Source organism: Phacochoerus africanus, chromosome 2, assembly GCF_016906955.1.
Source record: "Phacochoerus africanus isolate WHEZ1 chromosome 2, ROS_Pafr_v1, whole genome shotgun sequence".
Taxonomy (NCBI): domain Eukaryota; kingdom Metazoa; phylum Chordata; class Mammalia; order Artiodactyla; family Suidae; genus Phacochoerus; species Phacochoerus africanus.
The window spans coordinates 148,399,096-148,418,314 of record NC_062545.1 but is presented as its reverse complement, the minus strand read 5'-3'; the positions used below and the strand labels follow the sequence as shown (position 1 = coordinate 148,418,314).

The 19,219-nt window shown below is 41.2% G+C and overlaps 1 protein-coding gene across 4 annotated transcripts in view; it reads left to right on the top strand.

Annotated features, from left to right (window-relative positions):
- Positions 1–19,219, top strand: part of ATP9B (ATPase phospholipid transporting 9B (putative)) — a 196,314-nt gene that overhangs the window by 116,997 nt on the left and 60,098 nt on the right. For all 4 annotated transcript variants that reach the window (XM_047766914.1, XM_047766915.1, XM_047766916.1 and 1 more), the window contains one exon: positions 7,969–8,129. In XM_047766914.1, coding sequence (XP_047622870.1) covers positions 7,969–8,129 — 161 coding nt within the window. The remainder of the gene's footprint in view (positions 1–7,968; positions 8,130–19,219) is intronic.

The following is a 19,219-nucleotide window of genomic DNA, read 5'->3' as shown; positions in this document are numbered from 1 at the left end:
GAATGATGTTGAATGTTGAAGTTTCTGGTGTAAGTGGATAGCTTAGGTTATTGAAGTAATTATTTTGAATTGGTGGGTGGTCTTGGCAAAACCATTTAAAATTGATAGCTCCCCGGAGTTCCCGTCGTGGCTCAGTGGTTAACGAAACTGACTAGGAGCCATGAGGTTGCAGGTTCGATCCCTGGCCTTGCTCAGTGGGTTAAGAATCCGGCGTTGCTGTGAGCCGTGGTGTAGGTTGCAGACGCGGCTCGGATCTCGGATCTCTCGTTGCTGTGGCTCTGGTGTAGGCCGGTGACTACAGCTCCCATTCGACCTCTAGCCTGGGAACCTCCATATGCCACAGGAGAGGCCCAAGAAATGGCAAAAAGACAAAAAAAAAATTTCATAGCTACCTACATTAAGACAAAAACAAGGTAAATGTATGCAGGAGCTCAAAACCACTAATGTATGCTGTTGTTACAATTTTATTGACTTTGTAGACCAAAAATTTTTACAAAGCCTTAGCGCTATACTTCTGTACTGATCGCCAATGGTGTTTTGGATGTAATATCTTTAAATATGATTCCTTATTTGACAGATTTTGATTGAGGAGATTTCCCCTCTCTGTATAATTTAGAATGTTAAAGTCTATAAATTCTGCCTTGTATTCTTCATGAAAACATAGATATTTAGGGAAATATATTTTGTTAAGAACACTAAGATAACGAATTAAATATAGTGAATTGGCTGAACTGAAGATCAAAGTTCTGCTTTCACTAAAGGGAGGCTTTCAGCTTTCAGAAAAAATAAGCATCAAGCTTGAGCGCCCTCTGCTGGCAAAGCCACAACATGCACATTTGCTTTTGCTTTCTCTTCCCCTGCTAAGAAATGTTGTACAAGCAGCAACAGAGTAACAACAGGACACTCAGACAGTTAGCAGGGCACACAAATAGTATTCACTATAGTGTTGGGTTGGCAATGATTTGTATGGTCAGGCTCCTTAGGTTCCTGGTGTTCAAATAAACTGTGTGAACTACTGTAAAACAAGACCAGATACTGTACATTAGAAAATGTTTGTTTGTTTGTTTGTTTGTTTTAAATACTCTGTGCTAGATTTTAAAGTAGCTTCTATATAGAGAGTACAAATTAAATTAACAAATGGTTTCCAGACTGTTTTGCATATTTGTATGTATCCATTTTTGTTTAAAATATGGCTTTGATGTGTCACCCTTGAGCCTATTTGAAATAATGTATAGTAGGGAGTACCTGTAGTGGCTCAGCGGTAACAAACCGGACTAGTATCCATGAAGACTTGGGTTCAATCCCTGGCCTCGGTCAGTGGGTTAAGGGTCTGGCGTTGTTGTGAGCTGTGGTGTAGTCGAAGACGCGGCTCAGATCCCGTGTAGCTGTGGCTCCGGCGTAAGCGGGCAACTGTAGCTCCGATTGGATCCCTAGCCTGGGAACCTCCATATGTCACAGGTGCAGCCCTAAAAAGCAAAAAAAAAAAAGTGTAATAATTATTACAAACAAAAAATTTAACCGAAGTCATGATACTGCTTTAAATTTGATGACTTTTAGTATACAGGTTATGCTTTAATAAAGGCTCTACTGTGACAGAGGCTCTGAGAGAGTAATGGGCTAGACAAAATTGTCCTGTAGGAAGGTAAAACAAGTCTGAATTTTGCAAAAACAGATCTGACATGTTTGTGTGTGCATACACAAAGTGTTCATAGACAATGTGCTTTTTTCTGGCTCTTTTGACAATTATAGAAAGTATGCTGTTGAGTGGGTATGTGTCATAGCAAATGCTTGAGCCAGTATTGAAATTCTCAACTGATGTGGAAGGTCAACAGTTTGAGAAGATAACCTCATTCTGCACTCAAGAGGCCTCTTCAGACTTAGGAGTGATGTGTCTATAGATTTTAGGGGTGGTTTCACCCTTAGCAGCATGTTTATTGTAGTCCAGCTGACCGAGTAACATGACAGCGTGCCTTGCCCTGAACGTGGAGTTGATTGGTACCACGTTCGTGGGAACTGGGTGAGGGCTCACACTGGCTCCCTCCCCACCCCTCACCCTGCACTCTCAATTCTTACAGTAATACGGGAAGCGGTTTTACTTCTTTGTTGAGTAGCTGAGCTCTGCATTAAGGCTTTTTTTGCTTGTTTATGTAAAAAAATAACAACCCCATTTTCTTTTAAAATGTTAAATATTCAAGGAAAAATATCTCTTGTAATAACTATATGGTAAGCAAGGCAAAAATCTTACATGCTGAATATAGAATAGTCATGCAAAGTCTGCTTGTAGGTAAAAAATGCAGAATATGAAATACTCTTTCAGAATAACTTTTAAGTGTTTAGTGGTAAATATAGATTTTGACTTTTAAAAATTAAGGTGATATATTCTAATGTTAAGAATTATTGTGCTGATACTTATTTAGGGAGCTTTTAAAGCACAGATTATTGAGCCAATAGACTAGAACAGTTAAAAGAAGCACTTCTTATTTCACAGATCACTGGGGCAGTAAATGATAATAGCTCAGACACGTCTACCGTGGGTGGTGCCCACATGCAGGACAGGCACTGAGGACTGAGGCGTTCATATCCAAAAATGAATGAATACACCAGAGAAGAAGAAAAAAAGGACCACATAGCATGACTTTAAAAAAGACTGATACTGCAAACTAAAAAAGTCATTGCTGTAAGATTTAGAGTTAAGTGTAATGTAAGAGTTTCAATTGTTTTGAAATACAGAAGTACAAATGAAAGTCTGAAAATTGATTATTTTTTCTTATTAAGATTCTACTAAAAATGGAAAGAATAGAGCTGATTTATTTCAGATATTTAAAAGGAATGTGTCTTTTATAGGAATTGCAGTGGGATCAAGCAGTACCCCTGTGCCAGTGTTGTGGTCATAGTCCAAATTGTGCACCAGGAGCGTGATGGGCCAACCAGAGAATAGTTTAGCTGTTAAAGAGATAGAACAGTAACAACAATGTATTGTCTTCTCTGAATGGTCTTTCACATGTAAAGCTGGACTTTACCTGTGGTGAGCTGGTTTGAGTGTAGTTGCTGTTAGAGTGGAGGTTTTTCAAATTGAGATGTATTTACAGGGAAAATATAGGACAAACTCAAATGATATTTAGCTTTCTGCAGGAGTTTAAGCTGGCTTTTTGACATTTTGCTTCTGATTATTTTGCTATTTGAAAACACCTTCACGTGGCAAATAAGTAAATGTGAGTTTTAGAAGAAAGGTTGAAGTCCTTGGATGTTCCCATATTAATCTAGGGGCAGTACCATGTGATGAGCAGTTGGTGGTGCTTATTTATGCCTTTCCTTGTCTAAGTTTTTATAACATGAGACTCTCACATTGATTTCTTGGAACTTAGGGGAACTCTGAGACTGGTGGCAGTGGCCTTGTGCTGCTGAGATACGGGGTCCTCTCATTGGTCCACGGGTGCCTTACAGAAACCTGGCTGATCTGCCCTTGATTGAGGAGGAGAATACCGTATTTACCCTTCTTTGTGGGTATAAACCATTATTTTACTGAGAACCATTAGCTGTTTAAAACTTGGTACATAAATTAAAGAGGAGCTAAGTGGGTTTGTGATCGTTGCCATTAGTAGCGTTTTAGATTATACAGGCAATTATTGTCTTCATTATCCCAGAGCAGCCCCTTTGCAGAACCATTGTGGTGTCTTAGACATTATGCACAGATTTTCCCTTGGAGATTAAAATTTCCAGTAGCGTATTTAATTTTGTTATCACAGTTGTTTCAAATAAAACAAATATTATGACAAGCAGAAGAAAATTTGCTTTACTAATATAGGAAATTACAATAAATGTTGAAAATTACTTCCTAGTATACTTAATTTACCTTTTCTTACGCAGTCAAAATTATTTCAGATGATTAATAGTATAATCCTGGGGTGAAAAGGTTTTGAAATCATAGTAAAAGGTATCTGGTCTGTTGAGGTGTTTTAAGACATTTTTTGAAGAAAGAAGAGATTCACATCAAAACTCCAGGTACCACCTCCTTTATAGAATCTGTAGCTTTAATAAGCTAATTAGTTTTCATATTGAATAGCTTTTAGAAATCCAGATTGCAATTAGAAAAGTCGAAGAAACTTTTTGAGGGTGTTCTAGAGAAGTAAGTGCAACTTTAATTGAAAGTGGACTTTAAAAAAATAGTTGAAATATCTCTCTTATTCTGACCTTGTTTTGTCAGAATTGACCCCCCAAAATGAAGTTCATACTATAGACTATAGCTTGGTTGTAATTATGTTCCAGGCAGAATAGTCATAGTTCAGAAAAGGCTCCTAGAAAAAAGCAAGGAGCAGTGCATTCCTGAGAAGCTGTGTTTTCATTGCTAAACTTTTTATTCCATCCTTTGAATTGGAAGGGATTGGAGAAGACCACACTTAGTTATATTCACTAGTCAGGCAGTTGGCCACATGTGTCCTCATCGATTAGAAAGGTATTAATACTTTGAATTAGAGACATATCAGTGCCTGGGCTGCTTTTAACATTTAGGCCCTGTACGTGGCATCCATGTGCTCAGTCCTGGCTGTTTTTGTCCCAGGCCTTCACTGCTCTGGTTCAGGGGAAAGTGTGAGCTAGTGGTTATGCATTTCTCAAGACAGTGATTCTTTATTTTATTACAGAAAAGACCAACTCTGGAAGGCCAGATTAAATCATTCCTTTCACTTTTTAATGGGATTTGGATGAATAGAGTAAAATATGTACTTTGCATTCATTGATAGCATCTTTACGTCGAGGTAATTGAGTCTTTTTTCCCTGACTGAATGAGTAATGGCTTCATCTGACCCTCAGCGAGGCCAGAACTTAGACGGCCTTTGTCACAGCCGAAGGAGCCGGGCTTTGAAACATGCTCTACTTCCCTGGCTTCATTTTTCTTCATTTTAATCCAAAACCCTATTTTTCTCAATACTTCAAGCATAAACTATGTAGTAGTTGAAGCAGCGGAAATTGCAAGATATTTGTCCTCCTTGTGCAGGTTTTAAATGGAGCTGATAAATCAGCGTAGGGCCTCAGCTGCCCACCCTCAGGGAAGCCCAGCCCCCCTCATGACAAAACCAGGGAAGATTCTAGAACCTGCAGCATGGCCCCCTTCCTGGGCACTTGTCCAGCCCCAGACCTTACTTCTCACTCACCCACCCACTGAGCTGGAGGCGACCATGAGGAGGGCAGGGTCTGGTCCTCAGGGCACTGTAGACCTGGGGTGGTGGGAGGGGTCATCTGCGGCCGGTCACGTGGAGCACATGTACCCTATCATCACTAAGATTTGGTGACAGCCCCCAGAATTCAGAGTCTGAGCAGTGAGCGACCAGAAGAGACCACATTTCACGGGCCTAGGGCTTTCTACCTGGGGCCCTGCCCAGTGGGAGGGGGCCTGTGGAGGGGTGGAGCCTGCGCCTGTGTTGGAGGGGTGGAGACCGCAAAAGCTCTGGGGCTGGTGGTGGTGGGGGTGCAGATCTGCAGAACCTCCTCAGCCCCAACCCCAGGACTCCCAGCCCTTGGTGCACATGCAGGGACCTGGAAGTAGAGTGGGGTGGAAGTAGAATGCACACCCTGGGCAAACTTTCAGTCATTTTGCTTTTGGGTTCCTTTTGTTCTCCTTCCCTTTTTGAAGGGCATGGGTTGTCAACCAACAGCAATGCTGATCCTCAGCTGTAAGAAGTGACTTCATCCATATGCTTGGTTAGAGAACATTTCTCTTTGATAGTATATATGATACTGGTGTTCATTTATTTTTCCTACTAGATTGGCTGTTTCTTGCAGGTAAAAATCTCATAGTTTACTTATTTTTCATAACCTTAGAGTTTAGCAAAAAATGTAGTAGACATTTAAACTTGTATAGTGAATGAATTTTCTTCATAGCTCCACTTCATGGGTTTTCTGACAAGTTTTGTGCTTTCTTTTTAACTATAGGTTCTGTTATCAGAGTTTGTGGCAAATATTAATCAAAACCAGATATAAGTGAGATGTGGAAAAGACTATTTTTTTATTGGCCAAACAAATGGTATTTCATAAGGCAGTACAAAATAAACTTTTATGAATTAGCTTAGTAATTCAAAAAATTTTTAATTTCTGAGTTATAGTATCCCATTTATTTCATCAAAATTTTGGTAACTGTATTTTCTTTTTTAGGTATTCTCTTTCAAAATTTGTACCAGATTCAGGAGAAACTCAGGCAGCAGATAGAGAACCTGATAAGATTCAGTCTTCTGTTAGTGTCATACAAATTACAGATAAGCAGTTCTGAGAAACTCGTGCTGTGCCCTGGAGAGACAGTGAGCTTTGCTGGGGCCCAGGGCCCTGTGGGAGCCCACATTGTCTGGGCTCCTCCAGGCACTTCTGTTAGGACATAGGTAATGCCAGGTTACACATGGGGAAAGTGAGGCTTAAAGGGTGTAAGAACATTCCCCAGTTAGTAAACAGAGATTCAGACCGACGTTTTGAACAGCAGTGACGATGGTGGTGGTGATGATGATGATGATGATAACAGCACACATGCAGGCTTGCTCTGTACTAGAGGCTGCGTTACCTGTGTTGTGCATCATCTTATTTACCCCCCCCCCCCCAGGCCCTGTTAGGAAGACACTGTTATAACCCATTTTACAGATGGGAAAACTGATGCTCAGCTTGCCCGAGGCTCTACGGCCAAGTGGCAGAGCTGGCATCAGAGGAGCCTAAACTGGGAGTCCTGAGGGAACTTAATTGCCGTGTGGCGTCACTTCTCCTCTTTGTGGTGCTAAAGCCTCTATACAGCCCAGTACCCCCCACCTGACTCCTCTCTCTACCCTACACCACACTGTGGTCTTTCAGAGATGAAACTAAGCAAGAAGAAAGATTTTGTGGAGGTTGCCAGGGCTGAAAACTGAAGTTGCGGGCAAAAGAGCTCTCTCTTGGAGAATGGAAGGTGTTTGGATGTCAAGTTCTTTCTTTCTCCAAGATCCTGCACAGAACGTGCACACAAAAAGAACTAATTCCTACCGACATAATTTTCCCTCACATTTTGCTCAGCTGGTAAATGATCCAGAGAATGAATTTGAGTGTATTTGAGTGTCAGGTGCCTTCCTGGGAGAATGTACAGTGTAGGACTTCTGCAAATTAACGAGTTTCCATTGCAGGCTAACTACTCCATCTGTTGCTTTTTTTCTTAATTAAGGGAAGTTCTTTTCAGAGAAGCTCTTGGCAGAGCAGGACGACAAGCACACTGTCCTGTGCCGGATTAACGCCTAAGTGATTCGCAATGGAGTGAATGTGGAGGGAAATGCATGTGTGCCCTCAGAATTGGCTGAGCTTCCAAGCCTTCTGTATGCCTGGCATCTCACGTCCCCCTTTGCTCAGTACGTGGTCATAACTCCTCAGCTGGAGGAAGGATCTGAGTTTTTTGTGGTTGGATACCTTGGACTCTGTTTTCTCAGACCTTTTCTGGAAATGCTCTGGGAACCATGACTCATTTTCAGAAATTCTTCTTAAATCTCTAAGAGGATTTTCAGGAGAAATGGTAAATGTTAGGAGAAGTTTTTAGAAGAAAATAAAAGGTTAAGTGGTTCCTGTCGTGGCCCAGTGGTTAACGAATCCGACTAGGAACCATGAGGTTGCAGGTTCGGTCCCTGGCCTTGCTCAGTGGGTTAAGGATCTGGCGTTGCCGTGAGCTGTGGTGTGGGTCACAGATACCGCTCGGATCCCATGTTGCTGTGGCTCTGGCGTAGGCCGGTGGCTACAGCTCTCATTCGACCCCTAGCCTGGGAACCTCCATATGCCGCATGAGCGGCCCTAGAAAAGGCAAAAAGACAAAAAAAAAAAAGAAGAAAAAGAAAAGAAAAAGTTAATACATTTTTGTGTTTCATTATAATAAAGGCTAATATAAAAGAAATTTTAAGAATGTCATCACGTCATGTAATCAGGCTTGTAGTGTTAGGGACATTGTGGTTCTGTCCTAACTCTGTGTTCTTCTTTCAGGTTGGTTTGTTGGACCTTGAGCTCAATCAGCTGACCAAAGCGCTGTTTCTGGCTTTAGTTGCTCTCTCAGTTGTCATGGTAACCTTACAAGGTTTCGTAGGCCCGTGGTACCGCAATCTTTTCCGGTTTCTCCTTCTCTTTTCCTACATCATTCCCATAAGGTAGGTTTACGAATTAAGAAAAAAGAAATGTCTAGTTTCATTGAATGTGATTTTATTGAAATGTATTTTTCTCAGTGTGAAAGTTTTATCTCCATAAAACTACAGAGGGAAGAGCCAAGGACTCTTAGGAACCTTAAGAGATCCTTCTGCAGAAAGTAATATTTAGGGGCAAAATCAGTTTTGTTAAAATAACCTAGAAATCTGATATTTTTCTTTAAATAAATGTATTGGTAATATAATCTTCAACATTGGGGAGATTTTCCTTAATATAACAAAAATCTGAATCCAATAAAAGTTGTTAATTGCTGATAGACCTTTTTATTTCCATATGCAGTCGTTTACATTTTAAAGTTATCTGCATTTTAGAGATGATGTTACATATCTGTCAAGTTAGGCAAATCATTGATGAGCAGCTTTTTAAAATGGTAACACATCTAATGATATGGGGATATAGTTAATATTAAATGTTTATTTAATTTAAAGATTGGTATTTAAGTCCATTTTAATATATCTCCACAAAGGATGTTTTAAAAAGTATTCTTAATATGTATGATTGAGATTTTTATATGAATGAGCAATTAAAAATAAGTCATGCATACAGTGTGAATCTAGAGTAACATCTAACACAGAGTGGACTAAAACTATGGAATGCTTAGACACAACGATATAATCATTTTGAAGAGAAAAGAATGTCTATTTATAGACTAGCTTTCTCTAAAAGTGTGCCGCCTTCATTTGATTGCATTATAAGTAAAGAGACTGCTCCCATCCCCAGGACACGCAATTTCTGGGGACCCCCCACAGCAGGTCATGCGCTGGTGGCTACAGCACTGGCCCACTGAGCCTGGGACAGCAAAAGGGCAGTGCCTTCAGAGCTGGGCTGCCATAGGTGGGGAATCCGGAGCCCACCCTCACACTCCCAGGCCGAGACCCCTGCATTGGGTCCTGCTCCTGGGGTCTGCCTCCACCCAGTACTCAGTGCGTCCCTTGCCTCCTATGGGTGCTGTGTACTGCTGGTCGCTGGCTGTGCCTCGCTGACTTTGGATCCCCTCCCTCCCAAGCTCCGCACAGGGCGGGGCTGGGCTCCTTACCTGCTGGGATCTTGCCCCGCTCTGCCTGGACGCCCACAGCCCCCACCCCACCCCAGCCTGGTCTCTCTGTGTGTATCACCCTGGAGCCCTGAGAGGACCTGGCCAAGTCGCCCTGGTGTCACCTCTCAGAGCACCCAGCTCACTATGCATCCTCAGTTAGTGCTGAGGGAACGGCCCCAAAGGAAGGTAAGTTCACAGGTGTGCTAAAAGCCCCATCTTTAGGTCTTTTCACTCTTTTCCCATAATATGACACAAAGTTCAGGATGAGGCATGGTGGTAAACCAATGGGTTTTATTCTATTTCTTCCACAAGTAGCTCTTGAAACCTCCCTTGCCTTAGTCTCTGTATCCACCCAATCACCTGGTTCTAGGGATTCAACCTACTGACTTAGCTTGACTTTGTTGCGCTCTGGATCAGGGACCTTGATGTCATTTCCCTTCTGAATTAGTGTCCCTGATGGGTGGGCTTCCCAACTCTTATCACAGCCACTTCTGATGCATCGGCTACATTAACTCCTTCTAGGAAGTGAATGTGTGCCCATAACATGCACCCCCATCCTACCCAGAAAAGAAGCATGTGCCTGGCAGGGCACATGCCCCTGCTTTCTGGTAGCCTGGGCAGCGCGGCTGGCATCTAGTGCAGAGCCTTAATTTTGAACACATCCTTCCCTCCTGGCCTCTCTCGGCCACCTTCAGACTCCTACCCCATCTCCCTTCTTGGGAATTCCCAGGGTTTTCCTGTGCTTTCATTAATCTTGTTTTGCTTCATTTCTGTTGCTTTAATCCATTCTGAAATGCTGTGTGAGGCCACTCCATGACTGTTTCTGTCGTAAGATGCTGAAGGTCCAATAAGGCCTTGGTTCCTTCTATTTCTAGGGCACTTCTGTCTTTAACTGATAGAAACCATTGAACAACATTCAAATTTTATTACAGCTTTTTAATGTTTTATTTATACAGACCATCTTTTAGTTTTTTCTTTCTTAGTAAACTGACAATGTAAAGAGACTTGACTTTTTTCCCCTCATCATATGAACAGGAAAAACGATAGTCATGAAAGTTAACACATTATAAGTATTTTCAAACTAAAACTTATTATCATTTTTTCATATTTCAATTATGCATACTTATAATAAAAATATAAAAGAAAGGGAAATAAGTATTATCTATAGTCTCAGTAGCTCTTGATAAATTCTCTGAAGCCTTTCAGATGTGGGGGTGATACAGGCTTATTACTATGGATGTGCATATTTATATGTATATAAATGTACCAGCATTCACACATTTTTTTTTTAGTTTATGTCCTTTTAAAAAGTTTGATTACAAAATGAGAAAGGCAGCAGGCTTTCTGCAAGACTGGCTTGTTTAGTTTCCACAACAATTTTACATTTTACATGTCCAGTCAAGGTTGGAGAGACAAACTGGACAGAATTGTGACTGCACCTCTGTTTAGCTCTGAAATATCTCCCACCTATTCAACATGATACTTTCCTTCATTTTTCACAGTCTGAGAATGAAGTTACACAGACTGAGCAGAAGGGATGAAAACTAAAATGTAGAAAAATAGAGGACATGGATTTAGGGACGTAAGGTTTACGTTTGATTCAACCAAGTTTGTTTTCCTGTTGCAAAGTTTTCATGAAAATATGAATAAAAATACATTGTAGTATTTATTAAATATGCTTCTGAATTTAATAAAGGATAGATTTTAAAATATTTTTTCGTTTCCCAAAGTGCACGATTCTGAAAAGTAAAGTGCGTTATCCCTCTCCTGACCTAACACTCTGAAAAGGCTTTGTCAGGAGCTCCCACTGTGGCTCAGTTGGTTAAGGACCCGACTTTGTCTCAGTGAGGATGAGGATTTAATCCTTGACTTAACTCAGTGGATTAAGGATCCAGTGTTGCTGCAAGCTGCTGTATAGATTACAGATGAGGCTCCAACTCCAATCTGGAGTTGCTGTGGCTGTGACGGGGTTGGCAGCTACAGCTCCAATTTGACCTCTAGCCTGGGAACCTCCATATGCTGCAGGTGCGGCCGTAAAAAGAATAAATAAATAAGTAAATAAACAATATGGTAATTATTTATTCCTTGGACATTTACTCACCAAGGCGGCTTTGTCAGCCTGAACATTTTGTTGTGGAAAGATCTTTGAGTTGACATCTTTTTTTTTGTCTTTTTGTCTTTTCTGGGGCTACACCCATGGCATATGGAGGTTCCCAGGCTAGGGGTCGAATGGGAGCTGTAGCCCTCGGCCTACGCCAGAGCCACAGCAATGCGGGATCCGAGCCTCATCTTCAACCTACACTACAGCTCACGGCAACGCTGGGTCCTTAACCCACTGAGCAAGGCCAGGGACCGAACCTGCAACTTCATGGTTCCTAGTCGGATTCGTTAACCACTGAGCCACTATGGGAACTCCGACAGAGTTGGTATCTTTATTAGTTTAAATATATTTCTTAAATAGTCATAGTTTAAATAGTTAACTTTAGTTAGAAAACTTGATTTCATATTTTTAATTTCATCTTGAGTCAGTTTTGAAAAGTTATCATTTTCAAGAAATATGTCAACTGTACCTAAATATTAAATTTTGTGTATTAAAGTTTGTTCATAATATTTTCTTTTCTTTTTATATATGGGATCTGCAGTATTGATCCTATTCATTCTTTATGTTTATTTCTTCACTTTCCCTCTTTTTTCTTTTATTAATCTTCCAGTGGTTTTGTCAACTTCATTAGTCATCAGGAAAATCTGCTCTTGACTTTATTGATTCCTCTGCTGTATAATATTTTCCAATTTTATTAATATTACCTTTATTTTTTTCCTCCTACCTTCTTTGGTTTGTATTATTCTTCTTCAGATAGGTACCTAATTCACTGGTTTTCTCCCTTTCCCCCTTTTTGAATATTCGTAGTTGAGGCTGTAGTTTTCTACATAAGTACTACTTTGGCTGCATCTTAAAAGTTTTCATATGTAGTTATTTTTGTTATTGTCAACTATAGAATGTTTTTTAATCTCTACCGTGATTTTTTTCTTTGACCCATAGTTATTACAGCCATATTCTTAATTTCAAGCACATTTGACTTTTCTAATTGTGTCTTTGTTCATATTTGCATTAATTGCATTGTTGTCAGAAAACATACCTTTCATTAGTTCAGATCTGCAAATTTTGTGTGAAGACTGGTTATGGGGTCCTATATTTAGTTGGTATTTGTGAACATTCTCTGTGTACTTGAAAAGAATGTGGAATCTGAAATGTTGGTAGCAGTGTTTCATATACATCTATTAGGTCAGGATTGTTTATTTTGTTTTTCAGTTTGTCTCTACCCCACTGTTGGTTTTTTTTCCACTATGTTTCTTAACAGTTATTGAGAGTTGTGTTAAAGTTGTCCATCAGTATTGTGAATTCGTCTATTATTCCTTGGAATTCTGTCTATTTTTGGTATTATATATTTTGTGGCTTTGGTATTGGCTATACACAATTTAAATTGTTATATATTTCTGCTGAATTAGGCATTTTCTTATTTTAAAGTGACTTTCTTTGTATTTGCTAAAGCTTTTTGCATTAAATTCTACTTTGTTTTATGTTAATATTATAATGCCAGCTGGCTTTAATTTGCCTAGTATGTCTTTTTCCGTTTTTGTACTTTCAACTTTTCTGTGTATTTATATTTATTTGTAGCTCTTGTAAATAGCGTAAACTTTAATTTTATCAACTCTCATAATTTTTCATTATTTAGTGTGTACACAATTATTGTAATACCGTTATAGTTTTAGTTTATTGTGTTGTGATTTTAATGTGAACTAACTGCTCTATACTTTTCTCCTTTCTTACCATTTTAATTATTTTTTATAATTCTACTTTTTTCTGTATTAGTTTGTAAGTTTTATAAGCAGTGTCTGTTCTTTTAGTAGTTATCCTAGAAATTTAAAACATTCTTAATTTCTCCAAATATGGTCTTAATCATCTTCTTTGCATATTACCTGAGAAGTGTTTAATTCTACTTACCTCACTGATCTAATGCCATTTTTGTCATTTATTCTTTTTTTTTTTTAGTTCTACCAAAAAATAAATACCATTTATTTTTTTAATGATTTTTATTTTTTCCGTCATAGCTGGTTTACACTGTTCTGTTAATTTTACAGATACAGCAAGGTGACTCAGTCACACATACATATATACATTCTTTTTCTCACATTATCATGCTCCATCATAAGTGACTAGATACAGTTCCCAGTGCTGCTATACAGCAGGATCTCATTGCTGATCCACTCCAAATACAATAGTTTGCATCTATTAACCCCAAATTCCCAGTCCATTCCACTCCCTCCTCCTCCCCCTTGGCAACCACAGATTTGTTCTCCAAGTCCATGATTTTCTTTTTGTGAAAAGTTTCAGTTGTTCCGTGTATTAGATTCCACATATAAGTGATATCATATGGTATTTGTCTTTCTCTTTCAGACTTACTTCACTAGTATGAGAGTCTCTAGTTCCGTCCATGTTGCTGCAAATGGCATTATCTTGTTCTTGTTTATGGCTGAGTAGTATTCCATTGTGTATATATACCACATCTTCTTAATCCATTCATCATTTTGGTTGTTTCCATGTCCTGGCTATTGTGAATAGTGCTGCAGTGAACATACGGGTATATGTGTCCTTTTCAAGGAAAGTTTTGTCTGGATGTATGCCCAAGAGTGGTATTGCTGGGTCATATGGTAGTTCTATGTTTAGTTTTCTAAGGTACCTCCATATTGTTTTCCATAGTGGTTATACCAATTTACATTCCCATCAAAGGTGCAATAGGATTCCCTTTTCTCCACACCCTCTCCAGCATTTGTTATTTGCGGACTTATTAATGATGGCCATTCTCACTGGTGTGAGGTAGTAGTTTTGATTTGCATTTCTCTAATAATTAATAATTTTGAACATTTTTTCATGTGCCTGTTGGCCATCTGTATATCTTCTTTGGAGAAATATCTATGCAGGTCTTTCACCCATTTTTCCATTGGGCTGTTAGCTTCATTTTTGTCATTTATTCTAATTGTAGTTATTCCTAAACTCCAAGATATCAAGATATTGCTGTTTTACACAGCCTTTTTTTTTTTTTGTCTTTTTGTCTTTTCTAGGGCCGCTCCCATGGCATATGGAGGTTCCCAGGCTAGGGGTCTAATTAGAGCTATAGCCACCAGCCTACACCAGAGCCACAGCAACGTGGGATCCGAGCTGTGTCTGTGACCTACACCACAGCTCACGGCAATGCCAGATCCTTAACCCACTGAGCAAGGCCAGGGACCCAACCTGCAACCTCATGGTTCCTAGTTGGATTCGTTAACCACTGCACCATGATGGGAACTCCAAGCATTCCCTCTTAAATTTGGTTTATCCTTTTGTTCTTTTCTTCTTGCATTTCAGATTCTTCCATGTATAATAATTTTCTTCCTTTCAGAAATTTATTAAAGGCTGGTTGTTGTTGAGAGCTCTCTAGATTTTTCTTGGCTTTTCTTCTTGAAAAATAGTATCCCTTGTGTATAAATTTCTAAGTTGTCTCATGCACCTTACTCTCTTTGGTTTCTGTGGTTGCTGATATATGGTTGCCATTTAAGTCTTATTCCTCTGTGACCCTTCCCGCTCCCTTCAGATTTGCTCTTTGTTGTTGATGTCCTGCTCTCTGATAGTGGGTCTAAAAAGACCTTTATTCTTGAACCTGTGGATAGGCTTCTTTATTCATGCTAGGAAATTCTCAGTTTGTTTCTTTAAGTACTGTCTTTGTCCTCTATCCTTTGTTTCTCCTGTACTTGCCTTTGTATTTCCCACCTTCTCATCTCTGTGCTTCATTCTATGTTATTCCTGATGACCTGTCTTACAAGTCTCTAGCTTCATCTTTGAAAATGATGTTGACATCTTAATTTCAGTTATTGGTGTTTTTTAGTTAAAAGTTTATTTATTTATTTTTTATTTCTTTGTCACATGGATTATTTCTCTTTTTTTCCTTTTTTTGGCTACACATGCACCATGTAGAAGTTCCCAGGCCAGGGATCCAACCCGCACCACAGCAGTGACCTGAACCACTGCAGTGACAACACTGGATCCTTAACCTGCTAAGTCTCATGGAAACTCCAATTATTTCATTTTTATATATGCCGTTCTATGCAAGTATGTTTCTAATTTTCCTTATGTATCCATGTGTTTTATAGTCTGTGTCTGTCACATGTAACATCTGATACCTTTCACAGTTTTGTTCTCTTGTATCTTTTCCCTGTGGCTCTTGCTCAGGTTTGACTGTGTGCTATGTGGTTTCTGTTGTTGTGTTTTGGTTTGGTTAATTTGGGGTTTGTAATTAAAGATGAAAATATGTTTTTCCAAGACAAATACACTTGCTTCTAAACTGTGTTCTTGGAGCTACTATCTGTCTTGGAACATCTTCATCCAAGTTTGAGATTCGCAGTTTGAACTATTCAAGGTGTGTGTGCCCAGCTCCGTCTCCATGTGCAGGTGCACTGGTCCTCGTTCTCCCCAAGTCTGAGGGCACAGCCCTTTGCTGCCCTGCCGGTCGTTTTGCTATTTTTATGTAAAAGAAGTTATACAAATTTGACTAACTGATTAACTTCCATGGCGGTACTTTCCAACGGTAAAATTCTGAGGTCTCAAATGTGATCAACCTTATTCTTGAGAATGCACCAAGCTTTCTTTTAATGATACAGTACAACTATATCATAGAAAACCTGCATAATGCAATCTTTAAAAAGAATATCATTTGAAAAACAAACCATAGTATATCTGTACAATGAATGCTGTCCATCAATAAAAAGGGAACAAAAAACTGTTGATACATACAATAACTTGGATATTTATAGCATCTTTGTAGTTACAAAAGTATAATGATGGAGAAGAATCAGTGGCTGCCGGGGCTTGGGGTTGGGGCAGGTGTGACTGTGGGGGTAACAGGGTCATGTCCTTGCTGTGGTGGAACCATCTGCATCCTGGGCACACAGAGCACTGAGTGAGTGTAAAAACCGGTGCTGCCCAGATCAGGTCTACATCTGGGTTAAGGTGTGGTGAGCTCAGGTCTGTGTTTGCAGTGTGCTGCGGGTATTGTGTTCGCAGTGTGTTCAGGTTTGTGTTTGTACTGTGCTGTGGTCATGCAGACTGTCCTGCGGAGGAGGCCAGGGCAGGGCACATGGGACTCTCTGCCCATTTCTCATGCTCCTTGTGAGTCTAGACTATCTCAAAACTCAAAGTTTTTGAAAAGCACTGTGATCCATGAGAATGGGTGCCTGACTTGGAGGCAGGGACCTTAGGCTTTTGCATCCAGGGATAAGAGCTTGCATCTCGTGTTGCTGCCACAGTGGCTGTGGCTGAGGGTGGGCTCCCAGCTTTTACCTTGGGTTTTCTCTTCTCACCTCTGTCTCTGGGCCCACATGGTGTTTAAAACAACGTGCCGTTGTCCTTCTGGCTCATCTTACACTCAACTTCCTGTATCAGCTTGAACTGGCTTTTATAACAATGATGAGTGCTCTTGTGTTATCAGATGTACTTTCTGCCTCATTTGCCTTTTAACAAGACTGCGGGCTTTTCATAAGAGATCCACAGGTGCAGTTTTTAGATCACGTGAGTGTAAGTTAAAGAGGGGGGTTTTACATGTGGAACTGCCACTGGGTTGGGCCAGGCATGACCAGGCAGGGCTGGAAGGGAGCCTGTTGCTGCTTGCTCCCCAGGTGCTCCTCACCTGGCTGTACAGATGGTGCTGGAGGCCTCAGGCTCATGTTCTGCTGAGTTACACAAGTGAAAAGCCAGTACTGCTTTCCTTTTTATTTTTAAATTTATTTGATTTGATTTTTTTGGCCACACTTGCAGCATAAGGAGGTTTGAGGGGCAGGGATTGAACCTGTGCAACAGCAGTGACCACACTGGATCCTTAACTGCCGGTCCGCCAGGGAGCTCCCTCAAGTACTTCTTTTCAGCCAGTTCAGGAAAAATCCTGAGAGCGCCAGCCCCCTGGCGTCATGCTGGCCTGTGTGTAGTGTGGTCCTACCAGGCCTGGCACTCTTGCCATCCTTGGAGCCAGGGGTGATGCTCTTGTACCCAAGCCCGGTGGCCCAGCAAGGGGGCCGCCTCCTCCCAGGCCTTTGTCTTCCCTATGCAGACTCTCAGGGTTGAGAGCCGCACTGAGCTTTTCCAGCCCTGGAAAGCTCCTGACCTTCTGCTCAGCTTTTCCATAGATTAGCTTTGGTTTTGATATTCTGACTCAACCACCACTGTTCCATCTGGGGTGTTTTCCCTGTTTGCCTTTGCCATACCTTTAGTCTTAGACTTTCGGAGACATTTTATTTTAAGGTGAATCTATTAAATTGCTTATAATTGGTCTATTTACTCATTTACAAAGTAAAAAAAGTGCTAGCCTTTTAATAGGAATGGTTATGCCTTTCACATTATCGACCCAGAATATTTGGCCTCACTTCTGCCATCTACGTTGCTGCATGGGTGTTTTATATGCAAGTATACACACACACACGCTCAGGTCTGGCCCACATGCAGCAGGAGCAATGAGTGTCCTAGAGGCCCCTCACAAAGCCTGTGATGATTCTGAGTGTTAGGGACACCATGCATTACTGTTTGATTCATCCCAACATTTGCTCCTGTGATCAGTCCTTGTGGCTCCTGAGGGGCAGGGCTGACATCAGTGTGAACAGAAGCTCCCCACACCTACCCACCCCCGCACCCAGTTGACTCTCCCTGAGGCACCCCTTGAGTTTGGCCCGTCATCCTGACTATGGAAGACACTCTCTCAGAGTTTCGGACCCATGCTCCTGCTGCACCCATGGCCTGTGCCAGCCCCTTGCTCTCTTTGTGACCTCCAGGCTTCTCTAGTTCAGTCCACTGTGGACACTGCTGCTCAGTTGATTTTTCCTGGAATACTACCTGATTTCAGGTCCCCCATCTGCCCAGGCCCACTCAGAAACTTAATGATGTAATTGACAGCTCCTCTCATGCCAGTTTCAGCTCCTTTTCACACTTGGCGGTTTTCCGTTGCTTAGGACCCAGGACTACACTTTGTTCACTTGCGGGTCTGCTGCAGTGGATTTAGCTGTGGGGACACTGGGAACATCTGGGTCTAGACCTACTGGCATCCCAGCTACAGAAGGTCCGTGCCTTCAAAGCCGTGGAGCCTGGCTGACGCCTGGAGGGGCCCTAACGTGCCTCCCACCCCATGCTTTGCATTTCAGCTCTGCCTTTTCTGTGAGGCCTTCTCTGCCTGTTCAAGCCCCAGCGCCCCCCACAACGTGTTACTGCTGACACGTGGCATGTTACAGATGCTGTCACCAAGGCTCAGAGGGAGGGAGTTGACATTAGTCCACGATCATGGAAATTGGGGATCCACATCAGTCGTACATAACATTCCCTTGCCCACGTCTCCCGCATGGAGCAGCTTCAGAAGAAGTTAGGAGGCTGAGCTGACAGGAGGGGACTCTCTGGAAGAGGGATCTGGGCACTGACCGGTGGCACCATTCATTGATGGCAGAAGCATTTCCTCCTCCTTGAGTGAGAATAAGTCTTTGTTTTGTCTGGCACAGGTTGAGGAGGAAGTGGGAAAGCTGCACAATGCGTGGCGCTGGGTGAAGCCACTTAGTGTAAACATTCTGGAGCCACCTGCCATGCGTGGTGTGTTGTGAAAAATTTAAAGAATCACAGAATGAATAAGTTCAGCGGTGGGGGGGGGATTCTGATAAAATAGCATCTTTGCTTTAGCCTTTAAGTGACAGTTTACAGAAGGTTTTATTTACTTTTGATAGAACATGTCATTTAAATGACTTTCCTTTGTTTAGATTAGGATCTAAAAATACGTCTCACTTATGGAGGAATGCATGTGAATTCTTGAAGTAGTTTCGTCCCTGAGGGGCTCGGTGTGCACTGAGATAAATGCTGCAGGACGAAGTGAAACAAATCGAGTTGAAATGCTGCAGGCACATGGGGCCAGAGGGATCGCATTGCATGTTCTAGCAAAG